At 32.4% G+C, this 22,748-nt stretch overlaps 1 protein-coding gene across 3 annotated transcripts in view; it reads left to right on the top strand.

The window, feature by feature from the left end:
- Positions 1 to 22,748, top strand: part of RTKN2 (rhotekin 2) — a 113,940-nt gene that overhangs the window by 32,379 nt on the left and 58,813 nt on the right. For all 3 annotated transcript variants that reach the window (XR_005211807.1, XM_037804094.1, XM_037804093.1), the window contains exons 3-7: positions 2,265 to 2,323; positions 8,998 to 9,051; positions 10,382 to 10,499; positions 12,854 to 13,051; positions 22,324 to 22,418. Coding sequence is in view for 2 of the 3 variants with exons in the window: in XM_037804094.1 (XP_037660022.1) it covers positions 2,265 to 2,323; positions 8,998 to 9,051; positions 10,382 to 10,499; positions 12,854 to 13,051; positions 22,324 to 22,418 (524 nt within the window). In the remaining variant the exon portion in view is untranslated. The remainder of the gene's footprint in view (positions 1 to 2,264; positions 2,324 to 8,997; positions 9,052 to 10,381; positions 10,500 to 12,853; positions 13,052 to 22,323; positions 22,419 to 22,748) is intronic.

The raw sequence follows: 22,748 nt of genomic DNA, 5'->3' as shown, positions 1-22,748 counted from the left end.
ACAAAATACCTTCAGAGCCACATCTGACTGGATAACTGGGTGCTGTAGCCTGGCCAGGTTTACACATAAAATTAACCATCAAACTATTATGTTACCTTTTTTTTTTAAAATACAATTTTATTGAGATATATTCACATACCCTACAGTCATCCACAGTGTACAATCAACCATTCACAGTACCATCATATAGTTGAACATTCATCACCAGAATCAACTTTTGAACATTTTTCTTACTCCAAAAATAAAAATAAAGAAGAACACCCAAAACATTCCATCACCCCCCCATCCCACCCTATTTTTCATTTAGTTTTTGTCCCCATCTTTATACTCATCTGTCCATACATTAGAAAAAGGGAGTGTGAACCACACAGGTTTTTCACAATCGCACAGTCACACCATGTAAGCTACATAGTTATGCAATCATCTTCAAGAGTCAAGGCTACTGGGTTGCAGTTTGATAGTTTCAGGTATTTACTTCTAGCTATTCCAATGCATTAAAACCTAAAAAGGGTTATCTATATATTGCATAAGAATGCCACCAGAGTGACCTCTCTACTCCATTTGGAATCTCTCAGCCACTGAAACTTTATTTTGTTTCATTTCGCATCCTCCTTTTGGTCAAGATGTTCTCAATCCCATGATGTCGAATCCAGATTCATCCCTGGGAGTCACATCCTGCGTTGCCAGGGAGATTTACATCCCTGGGAGTCAGAGCCCACCTTGGGGGGAGGACAGTGAGTTCACCTGCCTAGTTGGCTTAGCTAGAGAGACAGGGCCACATCTGTGCAACAAAGAGGTTCTCTGGGGGAGATTCTTAGGCACAGCCTCTCCTTTGCAGCAACAAGCTTCACAAGGTCATGTCCTAGGATTGAGGGCTCATCCTACCAAACTGTCAGACCTCAGCGTTTGCGAGAACACCAGTAACAACCCAGGTGGGGAAGTCCAACATTTCCCCATTTTCCCCAGTTCTCCAGGGGTCCCTGCAAATATATCCTCCTTCTCTGCCCATATTACTTTGGGATGTATCAGAATTTCACACTAACTTGTACAAACCTATCAGATCTTACTTCCTATCCAGAGTTCCGTGTAATTATGGTGTTTGAATGAACTGATCATACAAGTTAAATTATTTAGTATACTATGGAAAATATAGATCCTGCATCAAATAAACATCTCTTCCTTTGGTCACAGCCATTCTTTTTGACAAGCCTATAGAAAAGCAAGGAGATAGTGTCATTCTCTTCTGCAAATTACTGAGATAACTTTCCACTTCAAATTTCTACACTGTCTTTCCAAAAGTCCTTTTAGGATTGAACAGTATTCAAATGAAAAGTTTCTATCTTATCACATATTTGAAGTACCTGATTAAAAGAGCTGGCAGTTAATTAGCTAACCAAATTAGAGACCCCAAGAAAAGTACAAAGAATATTCTTGGAAATATTGTCCTAGAAATGGGATGCTAATCCATAAATGAGGGTTATTAGGAAGTAGAGATTTTCAAGGATGGGATTGAGTTGGTCTAATCTAGTAGGAGATTTTTAAATATGTTTTTTCATGGTAATAGGATATTCTAAAATCAGATCTGGAAGTGTTTTGTATCCCCAGAATTTCCTTTGACATTTTTTTCTATTGTTATTATATTTTCCTCTCCACGTTTTATTCTCTACAGAACCTCTCCCTTCCGTTCCCGCCTTAATTTATTGTTTTTTTTAAGTGTATGCTTAGTTCTTTGGAATTTCAGGGAGATGAAATATGATATTAACTGTATATAAATATATAGCAGAGAGAAATTTTCTGGGTAATTTGTCAGATTTTATAGGATAACGTACTCCCAGGCAGCAAGTTACGTGATTGAGAAGATCATTAACTTTTCAGGCCACTATATCTATTAGGCTGGAAATGTAATTTATGAAATGGGGATTTCAGGTGTTACATTTTCTGGGACCTGGACAAATAATGTCCATCTTGTTTATAAATGTAAGTGATCACAAAGGTCTTTTATTATGAAGTCAGAATACAATCACCAGAGAATATAAAGTTTATTTGAAAAATAATAGAGAATAACTCCATATATTTTCCTTAAAGCCAGCAAACTGTTGACTAAATATTTAAAAATTTGAGTCAAATAGTTTACATTAACTGGAAATCCTTAATATTCATAGGTATGTGTGTGTTTTTAAAATTTAGACATTTGTGAAAGACTTTTAAAACAATTGCTTATTGGAAAAGATCTTTTTTTTTCATAAAGCTTTTTCTTTTGACAGCGATGTGAGTTTTGAAAGTAAAGTGCGAACAGCATGTAAAGGAAAGATTGCCATATCAGGTATGCTATAATTGGATCACTTTTATATTGCTTAATAAATTCTATAAAGTAACTTCCTAGAGTTGGTGTTTTTTTGTTTTTTTGTTTTTAATTCCCCTCTTCAGTTATCTCCCTTCTGTTTTATTTTGCATACTTCTATCAGAGTATTTGTTCTAAAACACTGCTTTCATCATTATGCTCTACATTTGTTTAGAAATGTTTGGGAAAACTGTTTTATATACCTTACATATATTATGTAGTTTTATCCTCATGCAGTCTTGTGAAATAGGGCAGTTGTTCTCAGTTTCTCACAGACTCAGAGGTTAAGGGACTTGCTGTAAGTTACAGGCTGAGCTGGGCTGCAAACCCAAGTCTTTTTCTCTCTCCATTGCTTTGTGTTCAGAAGCTTCAATAATGTTTTTAATGTTTGTCTAAGCTAATAATTCACGAAGACTGTAACCATATTGGTTTTGTTCATCACTGTGTATGCAGACGCTTACACAGGTTTTGGCAAATATTAATTGTTCAGTGATTATTTATTGGATGGATAACTGCTTTTCGTTGCCTTTAGGATAAAGTTCAAACTTTTTACCCCCAAGTTTTCCATTCTGACCCAACTCTTTTTCTAGCCATGTTTTCTACTACTTCTGTACATAAGCTGTCTGCTTTAGCCATACATTTTTTTCCTTGTCCTGTGAACACACCTTGTACTTCTTATACCCAGTTAGCTCTTGAAATAACTATATTTTCTTCAAGATCTGTTCACTTAGCCATAAAGCCTTCCTGTTACATTTCAGCTAGAAATGTTTCCCTTCTTGGAATTCCTACCACATTTAGGAGATCCTCTACCACTAGATGGCAGTTTTGCTGTGTATTCTCGGTTTCTCCAAAGTGTTAAGGAAGCTAAAGACAAAATGGCTTGGAGATGTCACAGATGGAAGTGAACACGTGGCTTACTTGTGTGTATGCTAGTTTGATAATTTGCCCTTTACAAACATTATTTCATTGGTGTATTTTGGTAACAATAGCATCTAGCTTTATGGATCCTTAAGTAATACCTAGGTTGTTTCTTTGGCCAAAAGTCTTATTCTCTTAGTACCAGGGGGCCTGCTGCTGCATTTCAGGCCCTCTCACCAAAAGAACTGTTTTCAGAAATGTTTTATGGATATAAAAAATTCTCATACAGGAAAGATAGATGAATTATTCAAAAAAATAACTAAACTATAAACATCTGTTGCTTGTTTTATAGTTATTTATGTGCATGCTTTCATCCTTCCTATTATAAGCTTGGAATAAAACATGTTTTATACTTCCTTGTTTTCTTTTGATGCTAGACATAGTACTTGTTCATAGTAGGTATTCACTATGTTCAATACATTTCAACATGAATAAATAAAATAGAGGTTATTGAAAAGGATTTTCTAAGAATACTTAACATAATCCTCTGTTTCTCACTTCTCATATGGTACCATTCATATGCAAATGAGATATGTTAAATTGCTATTGAAGTCTCAAATGAGATGATCCTTAACATCTATTGTCATTTAATAATAAATAGTTTACTGACTGTAGCAATTCACAATACTGAAATTTAACTGTATGTTTAGAAGTTGCTTTAAATGAAAGCTTCTAAAGTAAAATTTTATATTTCCCCCATTTAAAGTAAAAGAAAAAACTATTTTTCTGACCACAAATAGTCAAGTATAAAATTGAACTTATTTCTGCATGTGTTCCTTCTTTCCAAAAAAATGATTTCAAATTAAATTAAGGAACTAAAAAGTCTCAGAAAATGGGATACATATGTAATTTCTTTTCATCTTTGTTGAGATTTAATTGTATCTTGTCTGTGTATTTGTAAAATACAAAAACAAAGAACATAAAGAACTAATTCACCTTTATAAATTCATTTTCTTTTGACATGGGGATGGAAATGTGACTTTTGGTCAAAATGAATGTTTGCAGCAAAGTTTTGTAATGTTTCTCAAATTACTTTAGTAGTCAGGGATACCTGGGTTTTCCATATCCAAATTCATCATTCACTAGCCAGATCTTTATAAAAGTAAAAAGAATAATTGAAGCATTTATCCTGATTATTTCTGCTGAATGCCAAATAATTGCACTGCAGTAATTAATCAGCTTATTAACTGACTACTGATTTTATGACGAAAGTCAAATGAAGTCCTTATAGTATCAAGCTAGCCATCCTATTATGGCTCTCTCACTTTACCATTACAATGTCAATGAAGACAAAAACAAACAAACAAACAAGGCAAGAGTACTGTAAACTAAAATTGAACCAACCGTTTGCAAGAATCTGAAAAGAATTTCTAACATTTGAAGCTGGATAGAGAAACTTAGTAGGCAGGTTACACATCCTTTGCTGTCTGAAAGGTACATGACCATCTGGGAAACAGTTGAGAAGTTTCCACCTTGTCCTCTTGGGGCTCTGATGTAGCTAGGCATGGAAGAGGGCACGATTTACCCACAGCAGTGAGTATACAGGAAAGGAAGTCAAGAGTCCAGGTTCCTCCCATGATAGTGTAAGTAATTAATGCCACTTTAACAGCAAGAACTGCTGTGAAGAGCAGTTGTGAAATGAGTCAACAACTGTGGTCAAGGCAAAGCAGGGTCATTTAATAGGGAATCAACTAAGTCACAATTATAAAACAATAAAGGCATTCCCATTAAAATCAAGAACAAAATAAACTGTCTGTTGGCAATATAATTTACCATTTTAGAAATTCTAGCTGAAATAGTAAAAATAAAAAATGAAACTATTGAAAAAGAATATACAAATTGAATACTATTGAAAAAGTAATAGATTGCAGACCTAAGTAATCTAAGAATCACTGAAACACTGAATTAATAAAGAATTCAGTATAAGTAGCTGGGTGTAAGGTAAATATACAAAAAACAATAGCTTCTCTCAAAACCAGCAATAACTACTTAGAAATATAAAGGAAAAAATATCCCTCTTACAACACAAAACAACAAAAATATTAAATTCCCAGAGAATAAGCTAACCAAAAATGTAAATGTATTGTGCTGCTATAAAGCTATGGATCCCAAAATTAATTTGTATATTAGAATTCTAATTAAACATTGGGAGAGGAGGATTTTGACAAAATAGTTCTATATATATACATATAAAGATACTAGTGAATGAGAATAAGATGTTTTTGAAAGGAAATATCTTTGTAAAAAATAGTAAAGTATATTATAAAGATATAATAATTAGAATGGTACTGGTATTAGGATAGAACAGAGAAACTGATAAATAATTCAATTAAATCCATAAAATACATAGCTAAGAAATAGAAATTTACTAAGAATGCCATATATGAAAAAATGGCATCATAAATCAGTAAGGAAGACCTATTTGATTTATAAATGGTGCTGGAACAATTATTTTTATAGAAGGAATATAGTCAAACCTCACATACTTAAATTTCACATGGATTAAATGACTTAAAATTTTTATTTTGGTAATATATATATATACATAGAATTTGCTATATTAACCATTTTTAAGTGTACAATTCAGTGGTGTTAATTACACTCATAATGTTGTCCTACCATTACCACTATTTCCAAAACTTCACCCCAAACAGAAACTTGATACCCATTAAACAGTAACTTCCCAATCCCCCCCTTCCCCCAGCCCCTGGTGACCTTTAATCTACTTTCTGTTGCTATGAATTTGCTTATTCTAGATATTTCATATAAGTGGAATCATTTTATTTGTCCTTTAGTGTCTGGCTTATTTTACTCAATGTGATGTTTTCAGGGTTCATCCATGTTTCACCACGTATCAGAAGTTCATTTCTTTTTATAAATAATAGTCCATTGATGTATGTACCATGTTTTGTTTTATACAGCAAATTTGTAAAGTAAAAACCATAAATAATATCTAGAAATATGTACATAGATATTAACTTATGTCACCACGAGAGCCTTCAAATGTAAAATAATGAAAAAATAAGGAAAAGATTGTTTTATTTCATTACTTAAAAATTTTAAATATTTCTAAATGTAGAGTAAATACAAAAGAAACCAAAACCTGAGAATTGTAAGCAATATGACTAAGCCGGGATATCTTTTCTAAATAATGAGCACCTATACATACATCAATATGTTAAAATAAATATCTAATAGAAAGTGGATATGAACATATTCACTGAACAGGCCAATAGGTGTATTAACATTTTTCTTATTAATCAAGAAAATGCAAATTTATACAATTAAAATCTTGTTACTTGACTATTAAATTAGCAAATATATTTTAAAAGTTATTGAATAAGATGTATATAAAGTGCTTAGCTTGGCACATGGAAAGAGCACAATAAATAATTATTTTTTTATCAAAACTATTAAGGGTGCAGGGGCATTCATAAATACCCACCAGACTGGGCACTGGGAGTTGGGAGATAATCTGAAGTTTTTCTAGTAAGACAACTAGAAATAGGCAACAAGAGACTTAAAAATGGAATTCTGAAGAAATTGAAAAGTAAAGAGTATCACGGAATCTAAAAGTGAAGCGCATCGTAAATGTAACCAAACAATTTACATTCATAAGATTAATAGTTAATTGAAGTTAATGGGTATGTAAATTTTGCGTATAAACTTCATAAGTGGTGATAGGGAAGTGTCTTAATAAGAGAAGTTTTCCACAAATAAATTGAAGTGAAGGTTTCACATATTTATGTATATGGTTTATGTACTCTGCGGTTAATTAAAACTAACTGGCTCATCCATTGAGAATGCTTTACTGTGCTGTGTTACAATTAATTCACACATAATCTATTTGGTAGAATCGTAATCGTCTTAATCCTCTAATTTTTAAAATGTACAGTTTTAGGAATGTCAGAGGAAAATTGTTACTACTGTTACCTAGTATTAAAAGTAAAGGGAAGAATGTACAACTATGTAATGGTACTGTAAACAATCGAAAGTACAATTTGTTTTATATGACTGCGTGGTATGTGAATATATCTCAATAAAATGATGATTAAAAAAAAAAAAAAAAAACTAAACATGTACAAGTTCAAGGTAATCCGCCATTAAATAAACTGCCTACTAAAACAAAAAAAAAAAAAAAAAAAGTAAAGGGAAGAAGAGATGAAACTAAATTGAGGAAGTGAAAGCTTAAATAAAATATGTCAAAACTCTAGATTAACTTCTGGAATAAGAACAATTAGCACAATTACATTAGAGTTTAAAGAATATGTGAATGAAAGAAAATATGTGTAGGTCACTTTGAGAGAGCATATGCCTTTTTCTTGGCATAAGAAAAGTAGTATATTTCTCTTTGTAATTTTATTTCTTAAGGAAAATACCACCATGTGTAGCATGAATGAACAAAGATCTTCAAATTCTTTGGTAGACAATTTAAATCTTCTTATTGGAAAGAGCTTAGAACTGTTTGTCAAGTGCTTGGTCTCTACTGAAAACCATTTATCTTAGACAAGTCACTTACTTTCTTCATCTTTAAAGTTTGCAAAGTATATAAAATCTTTAAAGTCCCTTCTAGAGATGCAAATGAAGACCACAATGAGATATCATCTCACACCAATTAGAATGGCTGCCATTAAACAAACAAGAAACTACAAATGCTGGAGGGGATGTGGAGAAATTGGAACTCTCATTCATTGCTGGTGGGACAGTATAATGATATAGCCACTCTGGAGGACAGTCTGGCAGTTCCTTAGAAAACTAGATATTGTGTCACCCCTTGATCCAGCAATTTCACTTCTCGGTGTATACACAGAAGATCTGAAAGCAGTGACACGAACAGATATTTGCATATCACAATTGCCAAGAGATGGAAACAATCCAAATGTCCTTCAATAGATGATTAGATAAACAAAATGTAGATAAACACACAATAGATGGAATACTACGTGGTAGTAAGAAGGAACGAGGTTGTGAAACATATGACGACATGAATGAACCTTGAAAACATAATGCTGAGTGAAATAAGCCAGACACAAAAAGAGAGATATTGTATGTTACCACTAATGTGAACTCTGTGAAAAATGTAAAAGAAATGTTTTACATTGTAGAATGTAGGGGACCTAGAGACATATAGCAACTGGTGAAGGGGGAACAATAATCTAATAAGAACAGATAAGTTGTTGAGGGTAATCTTAATGATACGGGAATGCTCAGGAATGACTGTGGTATGATAATTTCCTTAGGATGTGGTAGGAACATGTTGGAAGCAATGTAGTTATTTTAGATTATTTGTTTTTCTTATTCCTTTTGTTTTGTTTGAAATGTTTTTTTTTAATTTTTTGATAAATAATGTTTAAAAAAAAAGTCCTTTCTACTTCTCTAGCTTTAAAGAGTATTTACCTCCAGTTGTTAGAAAATAGAAATTCCACAAACTGGGTCCCCTAAAATTCACCTATTTTCAAAATATAGGTTATAAAATGAAAATGTGGTATAAACTGTTTACAGATCTTAATAAATCAATTTCTTGGATAATAATTGATAGTTTTAAAAGTAATTTTTAGTAAATGTTACTGAGATCATATATTGCTAGAGTAAGATGTTTTTAAAAGAGAGTATCACCTGTTAGAATTATTTTAATAATAAATGTTATTTTGGCTTTTCTGTAATTCAGAGATTCACATCACTTTAAGAAATAAAACTTACAGAAAATGGCTTGTCATCTCTTTTTCCGTCTTTTGTAGATATTCGAATACCACTAATGTGGAAAGACTATGATCACTTCAACAATAAAGAACGTATGTATCATTTTAATTTGCAATTGAAGTGTTTTTTTAGTGTACAGTAAATTTGAGATTGTTGAAAAAAAAGGCTGCTTCCACACTGAAATAACTCAATGCCATTTGATAGAATAAGCAGAATCTTACTTAACTGTTTTTTTCCTGATTTTAAATATAAATATGTTGTAACCACTTAATACTAATTAAGGTAATGTGTATTAGTGTACTTTTAGTTATTGATAGGACTCGTGAAAGGACAGTTAAGCAACAGGGCGGGGAGAGGGGAAAGGGTGTAGAACAAAATTAAGTATTTAAGGAGTAAAGCTAAAGGCAACATTTCTTCTATTTGACTAGATCTGGGGCATCTTTTTCTGTTTTATTTTGTTATTTAAGATTATTTAACAGCCTGTAAGAGGGAAGGATTTTTAGCTTGATCTGATTTTTTTTTTCCCTTCAGCATTTTATGGTTTTATACAATCTTAACAAATCCATTTTTGTTTACATCGTGGAAATTAATCTCAAATTATTTCTAGCTATTAGAGGCAAAGCAGAAAAAAATATGATAATCCTTAATCTTTCTTTTCTATTGTGGTATCTTTGTTCCTCATGCTTTTAAAACTGAATCATTTTGAGCATAATTAGTTTTATTTGAAGAATCCAAAATCAGGTTAGTGTATTTGTTATTCAATTGAGAAATATAATTTACTTTAAAAAGGAATATATATGGGGATTAAGTAAAACTTTCTGATTACTACAGAGAATAATTTTTCTGAAGAGCTGCATTTTTTCAGTGTTGAGGATATAGCCCTTTAATGACACTACTTTTTAAAAAACATCAGCATATTAAATGGCCCAGAAGCTATGTTTTTATGTTTCTGGGTCCACTTATTGTTTTTTGTGGTTGCTCCCCCTGCTGTTATTTGATGGAAACTGTTTCGCTGTTGTTAGTGCCTACTCTTAATACTCTTCTAATAGGAAACTTCTTTTCATAAATAAATTTGGAAACCAAAATGACAAAGGTAATAGAATATCTATGTTCATAAATTTGCTATTAGTTGGAGCTTACAGAGTTTTCTAGGAACAAAATATATGAGTTTGGTGTTCTTTTTAGACTGCTGAGAGACCTATATGTTTAATTTTATTTTTTTATACTCCATGGTTTAATTGTGTGTTCCAATTGGGTATAAGGCATTACTATATACTGACAGAACAGTCACTATAAAAAGTTAAGGGATGTAATGTACAATGTACAAAAACAAGAATCTATTAAATATTTAAACTAGATTTAAGATAATGTAGATGATTTATCACGTGGATATTTGCTTAAAGTGTTGTTTTTCTTCTCTAGGATCACAGCGCTATGCCATTTTTTGTTTATTCAAAATGGGAGCTGAAGTTTTTGATACTGACATGGTGATTGTGGATAAAACAATCACAGATATATGTTTTGAAAATGTGACCATATTGTAAGTATTTTTTTTACTCTTCAAAGAGTAAAAATAATCTAAAGTTCCATGTTTTTTTAAAAGAAAGCTATAATTATAGGGTCTTTGAATTATTTTGGGGGTACTGAGATCTTTAAAATGTTTCAAGTGATTCTGAAAATTATTCAAAAGAATTGGAGATCTTGTAATTAGTATTAGCAGTAAATATTTGACTCATTGGATATGATAAAATTTTATTCATTTTTATAAAGATTTATTTTGTAGTTTTGTTAACTGAGGTATGAATACAGTGGAACCTCATTATAATGTGATTTGATATACAGTGAATTTGAGCATAAGAGAGGTTCTTCCATCTCTCATGGGAGATTTAGTTAAAGAAATACTAAAATAGTATAACTTCATTTATAAGATAGTCCTGAAATATGTGCCATAGGAAAAGCACTTTAGTAAAATTTTGTTGTGTTCTTTCTTCTTATGGGACACTTCTTTCATGTACTACGAAACAATAAAAAATTGGGTGATCCTCAGGGCTGTTTTTATTGCCCCTGCTCTTTTATAGGCTCATTTTATTGTGGTCATAACACAGAACCAGAAAGAACTCCTCAGGTAGCCATAGAAATCATTTTTAACTAACATATGTTTTTCCTGGCCTCTGTCAGAGGTTCCACTGGTCTAAATCAGCATGTGATTTATACATTTTTAGAGCTTCAAAGATAGTATCTTCATATCTAAATGTTAATAACTATTGAACTATTAAGATAAAGTCAGTATGCATGGTTTTTTTTTTTTTTTTTGCCATTTTAAGTATGGAGCTATATGCTGGAGATTTGAGAGTGCTAGTTTTGCCACTCACATAACATTTAAAAAAAAAGATTGCAAATCATATTTTGTGGCTTCTGTCCAGTGTCCCATAGTAATTGTATAGCATGGAAAAATAAAATGCATTGCTCTGAGTTATTAGCAGTAATACAGGCTTTCTTACACACAAGCTGTACTGAACCAAAGAAATTTGTTTAGACTCCAAAAAAAATCCCCAAACACTTAGATAATTGAGGCTTAAAATAAAGTTTTCCTTAGTTATCTGAATACGTTTATTTCCATTAAAAACTATTACTTGTGAATTCTTTTTTCTGCCTTAATCATCCTGTTAATGTACTCTTTTCACTTTATTTTGCTGTTGTTTGTCTATACTACAAAAGCAAAAATCAGAATTTTTTTTCAGAGGAAAAACAATTTGTGCTACTTGGGAAGGCAATACATGATTTACAATTTTTTAAAAAATTCTGTAAATATTTTTTAATTTTTTTAAAAATAATTGCTGACAAATGTTTTAAATGTTTTTAAAAATGTGCTTTTTGTTATGATTGTTTCTTTTCATATGTATTCAATATTTATGAATCTCTGGTTTTCCTCTAAGTATTGACATTTGTTAGTCATTACCAGGAATACTCTGTGTTTAAAAGTTGCCAAATAATAAACTATAAAAATATCTGGAAGTTATTCCTTGGATTTATCCAAACTATAGATTGGCTATTTAAATCTTAAAATGTCTATGCCTCATTTTAAAGAATTCTGAGGCTGGTGGATCTTCTGTCTGCAGGCAACATCTGCTGCTGATGGACCTCTTTCATGGTCTTAAGTATATTTTATTGTTTATAACACCACCACAATCTTTTATGGTAAAGATAGTTCATTACGTCTGGAAAAGAGCAAAGCCAATCAGCATTTGTGAAAACTGCAGAATTTCTGCATATTGATTTATCTTCCAGACACAATGCTAGATTAACCATACAAAGATCATCAAGTTGTTTATACCTTGAAGTATACCCCTTTATATTGTTTTTGGTTTGTTTTTCTCTATATAACCAAATAGTGAAATATTGTTTATAGTTACTAGGTGCAAAAGTAGGTTGGGGGTGGTTGAAGTGAGTTATGAATGAATCTTTATGAAGAAGAAACGAAACTAAAGGTAACAGCAGAAAATTTTGTTTTGGTGGAATAGTCATTTCAGGAAATCATGTTTACAGTGTAAATACCATTAAAATAGCTATATCAAAGAAATAACAAAGAGAAATAGCACTGACAACAATATGACTAGACCATTTTATTCTTTGTCTTTAAGTAATATGCCTGTATGTATTGGTTAAATTAAGATCCCCTTAGTTTAGAAGCTGATGGCTCTGGAAGTTGTAGTGAGTCAGGCCATTTAGATAATAAATAAACATAGAGAGATTCTGTATCATTAACATATATGCATATATATTAACATAAGCCTATTTCAAATACTGTTTTTAAATGTTATAAAAACATCAAAGGATGTTATAATTATATTCTACTGAGTTAAATTTCTAACATTTGAATGCCCTTGTTTTTAGTAATGAAGCAGGGCCAGATTTTCAGATAAAGGTGGAAGTATATAGTTGCTGTACAGAAGAATCTTCTTTAGCCAACACACCGAAAAAGCTAGCTAAGAAACTTAAGACATCTATAAGTAAAGCCACAGGAAAGAAAATAAATTCAATGCTGCAAGAAGATGATCATGAAACATGCTTGTTCTTCAGTTCAGCTATTTCGTAAGTTTTCTTAATACGCTATTTGTACTGACAGATTACAATTAAATGTGACATTTTAAAGTATTGTATGTGGAGTATATGTTTACATTTTAAATGGAAAAATATCCTGAAGCAGAGACAATGTTTGTTAATCTGACATTTACCCAGCTGAGGTATCCTTGGTACCTTCCTTTGTAGGTAGGAAGTTGGGCGACAGCATGTTTTTTAGTCATTTGGAATTCCATTATCTACCAGAAAGATAAATATTTTTCATGAAAGGGACTGCCTGTATGTCAAAGTATTTACTACATTTCAGTCTACTGATTGGGTTTCTATTTGCATTTCATGTTTCATTCTTAGAAGATTTTAAAAAACATATTGCCATTATCACACCTAACAAAATAAAATAAGTTCTTAATATTATCTAATATCCAGTCTGTATTTTAATTGCCCCAATTCTGAAAAATGTTCTTTTGCAACTTTTTTATTCAAATCAGGATCCAAGGTCTGCATGTTGCAGTTAGTGAATCTTTTAAATTTCTTTAATCTGTAACAATTCCCTGTCCTTTTTTTTTTTCTATGACATTATTTATGGGAGAGGGGGAAGGTCTAGTAGAATTCCCCATATTTTAAATCTAGCTGATTGCATTTTTGTAGTATGTTTACAGTCTTATTTTTTTTCCCTTGTGTTTCCTCTAACCTGATAGTTAAATCTAGAGGACTGATTAGATTCAGATTGAATTTGGGGGCAATAATACTTCATATAGTTAAGTATATTTTCCAGTATCTTCCATTAAGAGATCTTATCCCACCTTAGTGATGTTAAATTGATCAGCAAGTTCAGGTGTTGCCAGCCTGGTACATCCATTATAAAGTTCCCTATCAACCTTTTATCTAATGGTATTATCAGGTGTGGCTGATCATTTGTTATTTCACTAGGGATTATAATTTGGTGATTTTCTAAATTTGTCCTGATTTTTTTTTTTAACTGGAATTCTTGTAGAGAAGAACTTTCACTCATGATATTTCAGGTACAACTGCAGCATAATTGGTGGAACAAAGGGAAGGAAAAAATACTTGATTTTTTCCTTTAATTTGCCAATTTTTAGAGTAATAAGTTGATGCCCTACAACAATGAAAGTGATCAAGGTGTTTTATTTGAACTCTTGAATTTTATATGTTGAATTTTTTATGTTGAATTGATATATGTTTGTGTTTCAATCTATTATAGTTATTCTTTTCAATAGCCCATCTGTTATTTCAATTATTCTTTTCAATAGCCCATCTATTTTTCTATTGTCCCATCTTTGATCAGTGAGAAGCCTTCAAATTGGCTCCTGTATCTTTTTGACACAATCCTAATTTTGATAGCTTCTTTGTTCTCTGACACAACAGTATGTCCCAGGATCATCTTGTATATGTCCTCCCAGACTTGGAACTGCCATTTCTCTAAGGAGTCCTGGTTTCTTTTGGATATCTTCTTTAAACATTGTTTGTTGCCTAACAGATAGTTTTATGTTCATGTTTCTTAGCAAAACTGTTGATGAGGGTATGTTCCTAGAATTTTTTTTGCATATCTACTAGAGTTACCTCTTCAGCACATCACTAATTTTGCTATAATTACAGAAAGCAAAATATTTTAGGCAAAGATCCTGGAAATGCTGCATCAAAATTTAATTAAATAACTTTTTAATGTCATGTAGTAGATATAAAATATGCTTTGGCACTATAGCAGTGACTTTCAATCTATTTTGATTAAGATGCATACTAAGAAATAAATTCTACACAATGAGTAAACAGCTATATATACACATAGATTTCATGAAACAATATTTAACCCTTATTATTTGTGATATAGTACCAGACATTTTTTAATTCTAGTTGCTTTCAACTTTTAAAAAATGCTGTTCATGAACCATTAAATTGCTATCATAATCCACTAATGTGTTCCAATCCACATTCTGAAAAACAGTCATAGAGGATACAAGTCTTTCCTAATATTAATATCATTAAAAAGGGGAAAAGGGGACCATTTAAGTTTTTTCCTTTAGAACTAGGACCATCCTTAAAACTCTTATAGATTAGGATTATACCGAGGATTTGCTAGAAGTTACTTTTATTCAACCATAATAAATAATTTTTCCAGGTTGAAACATGGATTTTAGAACTGAAAGAAACCTTACTTATCTACATATCTCACCTAGTTCAGTAGTTTTAAAGCTTTTTCCTTATTAAGAAAAAAATCTTACAGAAACCTTTAAACTATATAAAAGCAATGAATGGACTTCTCAAGTGGTTTCATTATTTGGCAATGAGTATTTTAACTTTTTTGTGAAACCCCAGACATGTCTCTAAGAAGCCTTCCAAAAAGAGGATGTGTTCAAGCACCCTTACCTTTCATAAGAGAAAATTGAGGCTCGGTGAATAATGTAACTTGTCCAAGGTATGGTACAGTTAGATAAGAGACACTATTGACCCTGTCGTTTATTACTTGTCTGACACAGGGCACATTACTTTACTCTCTGGCTTCTTGTTTTTCCCTCTGAAAAATAGGCATAACAAAATAATAACTAACTCCATAGGATGATTGAGATTTTCAGTAAGATAATTCATGAATCTGGCATACAGTAAGCATTTAATAAATACAGCTCTTAACTACTGTTGTTACTATTTTTACTGTTCCCAGACAAGTGCTTTTTCTGAACATTTTTTTAAACTCTTGCCAAACCATTGCAGTTTATTAACTTGACAGGATTATAAAATGTAGATGATTTTTTAAAAATTTAAGACCATTATTATAATTCCTTAGGAGCATGAAGATACCTAAATGATGTTAGAAACTCTATTCAACCTCTATTCCTCTTTGAAGCCTAGAGGAATTTTTGAGAATAACATTATTGTTATTAATATACAGTATTAAGTTCTTTTTAATAGGGATTGGCATATTTGCCTAGAAGTATTCGTTCTCCTATTCAGATTTGTCATTCTACTTGGTTTATCTCTGACTCCAAATATTAATTTTCTTTATGACTACCATTTAAAGTAGTCATTTTTTCATAACATTTTTGGACCCTTCAGAAATGTTATAACAATTGGTCTATTTGATAGAAAAAATGTAGCTGATTAAACTTTTGGGAACTCGGTATTAGGGTTGGCAGAAAGGAATGACTGTAATGTTTTAGAAAGAAAATGTTATCCTGACAAGAATGTTTAAAAAGTGAGATCATTAGCTGGTTTTGGAAGCATCAGCATTGTAATTAGTCATGGTTTAAAAATGAAGTAACTTGAAATATCATCGTAAAGTATTATTTGATCTGAAAGAAGACAGTGAACATTTTTGGTAATTTTTAGTATGCTCCCTGGTGTGATTATTTATCCTTTTTATTTGTGTAATTTAGCGTACTGAAATTCCTTTAGCTAGATTTTCCCAGTGCCTCTGTTAGCTGAATTAACTATTTATAACTCTTGAGAATTATTTGGTACATTATCCCTCAACATATAAATATACATCATCTTAAACAATCATTTCATGAAAAGTTAAAAAATCAAAAGTAATTATTTATTTGACAAAGATTTGTTAAATTTAAAATAAGACACCATACTGCATTTTAAATTAGATCAAAGTTACAAACAGGTATCCTAGCACTTGTCTAGAATGAGTGGATTCTTTATGTTTTGAGGAACAATGGTATTAAAAATTTGGTATTGTGAAAGATTATAAAGTTTTCAAACATACCTAAGGAATTATCAGCTACTATCTATAAGGTATTAATTGATTTATTCATTTAATCATCCAAAAATGATTATTCAGCAGTTATGTCATATGATATACTGGAATCAAAGGTTAATAAGTCATGGTCCCTGCATTCAAGATTCTGGCAGTATAGTAAGATGTGGATTGCTATGAATCTGTTCTTACATAAAAAGTACCTTAATTTTAAACTATTTCTAAATGAGGTATAAAGAGAGTATGATATGAGGGGTCTCTTTACAATAAACCACATGCACTTGCTAGCTATTGGCAAGTCAGTAACATTCTCTGAACTTCAGTTTCTTCATCTAAAAATGTGGACCAAAGTATTGCCCTGCTTACCTCAAGTACCTCAGTTACTTATCTAGTAAATAAGGTGGTGAACCTTAAAAAAAGATACTACATATTAAAATGCCTTATGCTGAGCATAGGTAGATAATGCTTTGCATGTCTCTGATTTTTAGGGGAGGTTTTCATCTTGCTACCACTTTTTTTATTTCATTACAAAAATAATGGAAACTTGACAAAAAAGAACCTGGGAGAGAAACATGTTATTTATAGTTCAGCCACTTTAACTCAAATATTTTTATCATTTTGTACTTATATTTTTATTCCAAGTTTTTAAATACCTAGATTTGAGGAATATTTAGAAACTCATAATTATATTGTACATTCAACTTTTTTTCTGAAGTTATTACAGAGTGTTCATATGATCAACTTAATGGTCAGATTTTTTATCAGTTACCTGTATCATGTTTTGTTTTTTTAAACCCTTTCTAGATAAGATTATCAATAACTTTTTCATATTGTTATTTTTTAGATGTGTCATTCATTAGAAATAGAGGTAAATGTCTAACATGTTTACGTTAAAGCAATTAAGGAAAAGATATCTTAGTCACAATCATTTCTTAAGAACTGAGAAAAAATTTAAACATATTCTTTGTTTATCACATAATTTTAGACTATTCTGTCGCAAGTTGCTCTCTAAACATGCCATCTCCATTGCACCCAGTGCATATGTACAGTTTATAACATAATAGTTTCCTGTGCACACTTATAAGTAAAAACTACTGTAATATTTTGGGGGTCAGTGAGAATAAATTACAGTATCAGTCCTAAAAATAAAACCAAAAGGTTTCTCCATTCTCCTTCTCTTCTCTCTGCCTCCTACCATTTGAGACATTCTTCAGGATGGACTTAACATGTATTGTAGACAGTCTGTCTAATACGTTGGCCTCTCAGTTTCATGACCTCCTTCCTTCCAATGACTTGTCTTCTAGTCCATTTCAGCCATCCACTCCATAATTCCACCTAGATCTTGTCATTACTACTAATTGTATACACTCTAAAATCTCTTTTGCTGGTATTTCACTCTGTCCACCACCTCCCACATTTATAGCTTCCACCCTTGAGTCCTCTGGCGCCAACTTAGCTCAGACTCCATGATTTGCCATTTTATACTTTCCATCTCTCTCTTCCTTTGTCATACCTACCTTGAAAAAATTCCAATCCTGGTTAAATCTTACTTTTAGCTTCTCTGCACCTACACTCAAGTAGATGAGTAAGTTGGCGAAAAAACACAGTCATTCTGACTGGTCCCGCTTTAGACATATGATCACTAACCTTAAGTGGGTTTTCAGTATGACTGCTAAGTTTCCCATAGCCTTCCATTTTATCTGTTTTCAAGGTAAGTATTTCACACATCATCTTTCCTGAAACCTCCGGCATCCTTTCTCCATTCCTTACTCATAGTTGATGACTTTACTTCATATATCATTGAAGCAATCAGAAGAGAGTTTGCATATTCTCCACCCACCAAATCTACTAGCCTACCTGTATCCCTATTTGCTGCTTTTGTTCTTTGTGAATTATCTTTCCCCATCTAAGGCCATTTACTCGTGCACTAGGTGGTCAACTTCTCAACTACTCAAGCGTAAGTTCCAGCACTTGTTCCCTACCTCCTCCTACGCCATCAATTTTTCTTCTGCATCAGTCCCACAAACTTACAAACATGCTAAAATCTTTCTCATTTCTACTGTCACATTTCAGAGCTACCATTTATAGAAAAGAGTTGTTTATACTTACTGTCTCCAATTACTCTCCTCCCATTCTTTCTTGAACCACTTCAATCTGGCTTTCATCATGTCACCTCCATCCTACCCCAAAGAAACTGCCCCCTGTGAAGGTAACAGTGACCCACATGTTGCCTAACCCAGTGGTCAGTCATCAATACTACTCTTTCTGGACCTTTCACCACTATTTAACACAGTTGCTCCTTGAGGCACTTTTTTCCTTGCCTTCTAAGATACCACTTTCTTGGATTTTCTTCTACTTTACTACTATTCCTTCCCTGTCTTCTTTGTTCATTCCTCTTCATTTTAGTAATCTCAAATGTTGGGATACTTGTATACCAGTGTTTGGTCCTTAAATTTCACTTAACTTCTAGGGGCCCTCTGTCACTCTAGTGGCTTTAAAAACCCTCTATATACCAGTAACTCCCAAATATGTATCTCCAATATCCATTTCTCCTCTAGCTCCAAACTCATGTATCCATCTGCCTCTTCCTCCACCCCCAACAAAATACATCTCTGATACCTAAAACAGTCTCAAACTTAACATGTCCAAAACTAAATTCTTATTTTCCACATCTTTTCCTTTCCCAGTTTGCTTCATTTCAGTTAATAACAGTTTCATTTTTCCAGTTGCTCAGGTCAAAAATCTTGGACTTGTCCTTGACTCATTCCATTTTTTTCATATCCCATGTCCACATTGGTTCAACTGTAAAAATGTATATAGAATCTTACCCGTTCTCACCACTTCTACCTGTACCACCCTGTTCCAGGTCAGGATCAGCTATTGCCTCATCAGTTGCAGTACCTTCACAGTTGAATTCTCCATTTTCACTTTGGTTGGTCTGTTCTACATCTGGCAGCCAGAGGGATCATTTAAAAATACAAGTCAGACCATGGTACATTCCTCTGCTCAAAACCCTCCATTTTCTTTCCATCTGACTCAGAATAAAATCCAGTGTCTTATCATGGCTGATAAAGCATGACACAGTACTTACCTTTTGGACATCTCATATTACTCTCCTCCCTTTCCATGCCCCAGCCACATTGGCCTTCTTCTTTGTTGTTTGTCTGACACACCTAGCATATGCCTTTCCTCTGCCTGAAATACTCTTCCTTTTGCTCTTTCTATGGTAATTATCAATGCTGTCATTCAGGTCTCTGCTTAAATGTTACTTTCTCAGGTAGGCCTTCCTCTCTCTTGCCATCTGAAATGACATTTTCCCATCACCTTAATCCCTTTACCCTGCTCTATAGCTAACCTCACAGACATGATATAATTATGTATTTATTTATCTGTCTTTTCTCCCTTCAGAGAAAGAGGGGCTTTCCCTCCCTTGTTTTGTTGAATGTTGCAGCTCCAGTTCCTAGAACAGTGCCTGGCAAATGAGGCAACTCCCACTTATTGTCAACAATCTGTTCCTGAAAATAACACATTCTGCTTGAAAGTGCTAACAGACATCCTATTTCCCATTATTTTAAGTGGGAAAAATTGTAATGCTTTATCAATTTAAAACTCCCATCCATATTTTAAAAAATATAGCTCCATAAAACCTATATATCAGTGAAAAAGTACCATATTGGGATAATGCTCAACACATTATGCCCTGATCACCAAACAACCAGTAGGTAATGTGTAGTAATATTTCCCTTTCCATTTTAATTGCTATTCTCAATTGGTTTCATTCTTTCTACATGGCGTTAAAACTTCATCAACTTTTGGGAGACTAAATGTGTAACTCTAGGCAAAAATTAAGAGCTAATTATGAAAGGCACTCTAGAAACTAGTTTAGGACAAGTGCACAATAGCAGAGAATGGTGTACACTAAGCATGAGGCAGTGGTGCCTCTCTAAGTTCTAGCAACAATGGAGAGTTGTTGATACTTGGTGAGCTTTTCCAAAAGTCTACATGAGTATCTGACATTAATCCAATTATATTCAAAATGTACCTTGAAATTTTTCTCATGCAGTTTGTTAAAAATGTTACATTGAGTTGTGGGAACCAATACATAAATTTTACTATATAAACATTGACCAAAACAAAACAAAACAAAACAAAAACACTGGGTGTTGAGAGGTATGTATAGTCCATGATATTTGTATATTAAAAACCAAGAGGTGTTTACCAAAGGAATAACATTCTATGAGCTATGCTTTTATTTATTTAAAAAATGCATGCTTACCAGATTTATACATATTTTTGTAATATCTATTTTATTAAAGATTAGTAAGAAACAAAGAAAGTTTATGAAACATGTCACCTGACACAAATTAATGAAAATTCCCATCAGAAATCTCTCTTCTCTTTAGTTTGTCTATATCTCTACCATTCTTTTCTTTAAAAAAAAATACAAAAAACAAAACATATTCTTTGATATTTTGAATTTTGAGATTTTACTATTCTGGAATATAAATAATAAAACCATGAAAAGCCATGAAATAAAACTAAGATTACTAGCACAGAAAATGCAATTATTATTGAACAAAAAAAACCCACTTTTTATTATCATGAAGTGCCAGGAAATGAAATTGATGACTACACATTTTAGGTAGTTTGGCAAAAATGCTATTTTAACAAAAGCAGCATTAAGTGGACTATACTGAAAAGAAAAAAAAATTGAATTTGTAATGAAGTCCTCCATTTTTCCACAGTGTAATCAAAAGCCCAAAATCTTTGAAGTGGATAAACCAGAGAAAGGAGATAATTTCTTACCCCAGGGAAATAAACATGAGTCAGATACCATCATTCCCTTTCTTAACAACCTTTAGTGTCTACCCTTTATCCTTAGAATAAAATCCACCCTACTTCCAAGACTCTTAAGGCCCTATGTGACCTAATCTCTCCCTGTATTTCCAGCCTTGTCTTGCACCATGCTTCCCTCTTGCTCATTGGACTCCAGCTAACTGATCTTTTAGCCCTTCTTTTACACATACTATTTTATCTGCTTGGAATGTTCTTACTTCATTCTTTGCTTGGTTGACTCCTTTTATGGGCATATAACTGTTAACCTCCTCGGAAAGACTTTTCCTGATTCCCCTACCTAACATAGGTCCTAAGATTTCTTATCCCCTTGTTTATTTGCTCATTTAAAAAAGTTACATTATAACTTGGAAATGCTTGCATTTGATTTATCTCTACTTGTTCTTTCCTTTTCCCCTCCTGCCTGCACCAGAATATAATGCCAAGTCTTGTTCACCATTGAATACCTATCACCTAGCATAGGACCTGGCACATATTAGGTGTTCAGTAAATATTTCTTGAGTGAATGCACCTCTTTCAGAGAAACATTTCTGTGTGTGTTAAACCAAATAATTTGCAGATTTTATTAAGACAAAACATCATAAAGAGATAAACATGCTAAATTGATTAATAACATGTGTTGCCTAAAATCTGTCATCTATAACATCCAAATGTTTTTTATAATAGAGAACATACTAAGATATTTAAAACATGTCTTGTTTTTCACTATTAGTGGTGCAAAGTATAATTTGCTAGCTCATACTACTCTGAACTTGGAAAGTATTGAGAATAACTTCAAGACCCATAATCTGTCTATTAATGGAAATGGTAAGTATGTTATATTTTTTACTTATTACATATATTATGCATATACATATGTGGTGCCAGGAATACTTTCTAATTTTAGTATGTTCCCTAGAAGCAGATATTGGCTTAATTATTGAAAGCATGAGTGACTAAGTGGGTTTTTAAAAACATGTCTATTCCCTTTTCCCAAAGGAGGAAAGTTTGTTTTCCCCTCCCTCTCTGTTTCTTCTCAGAGATCTGTTTGTGAGGCTAGCTGAGTGAGAACAGAAGGTTTGGGGTATTCTGGGACCTTTTCTTTGACTTGAAATGGATGACCTCACCACACTTCTAACTAGCAATCAAATAACTGTT

This window comes from Choloepus didactylus, chromosome 15 (assembly GCF_015220235.1).
Source record: "Choloepus didactylus isolate mChoDid1 chromosome 15, mChoDid1.pri, whole genome shotgun sequence".
NCBI classification, from domain to species: Eukaryota; Metazoa; Chordata; class Mammalia; order Pilosa; family Megalonychidae; genus Choloepus; species Choloepus didactylus.
This window is presented reverse-complemented; position numbering and strand designations above follow the sequence as displayed.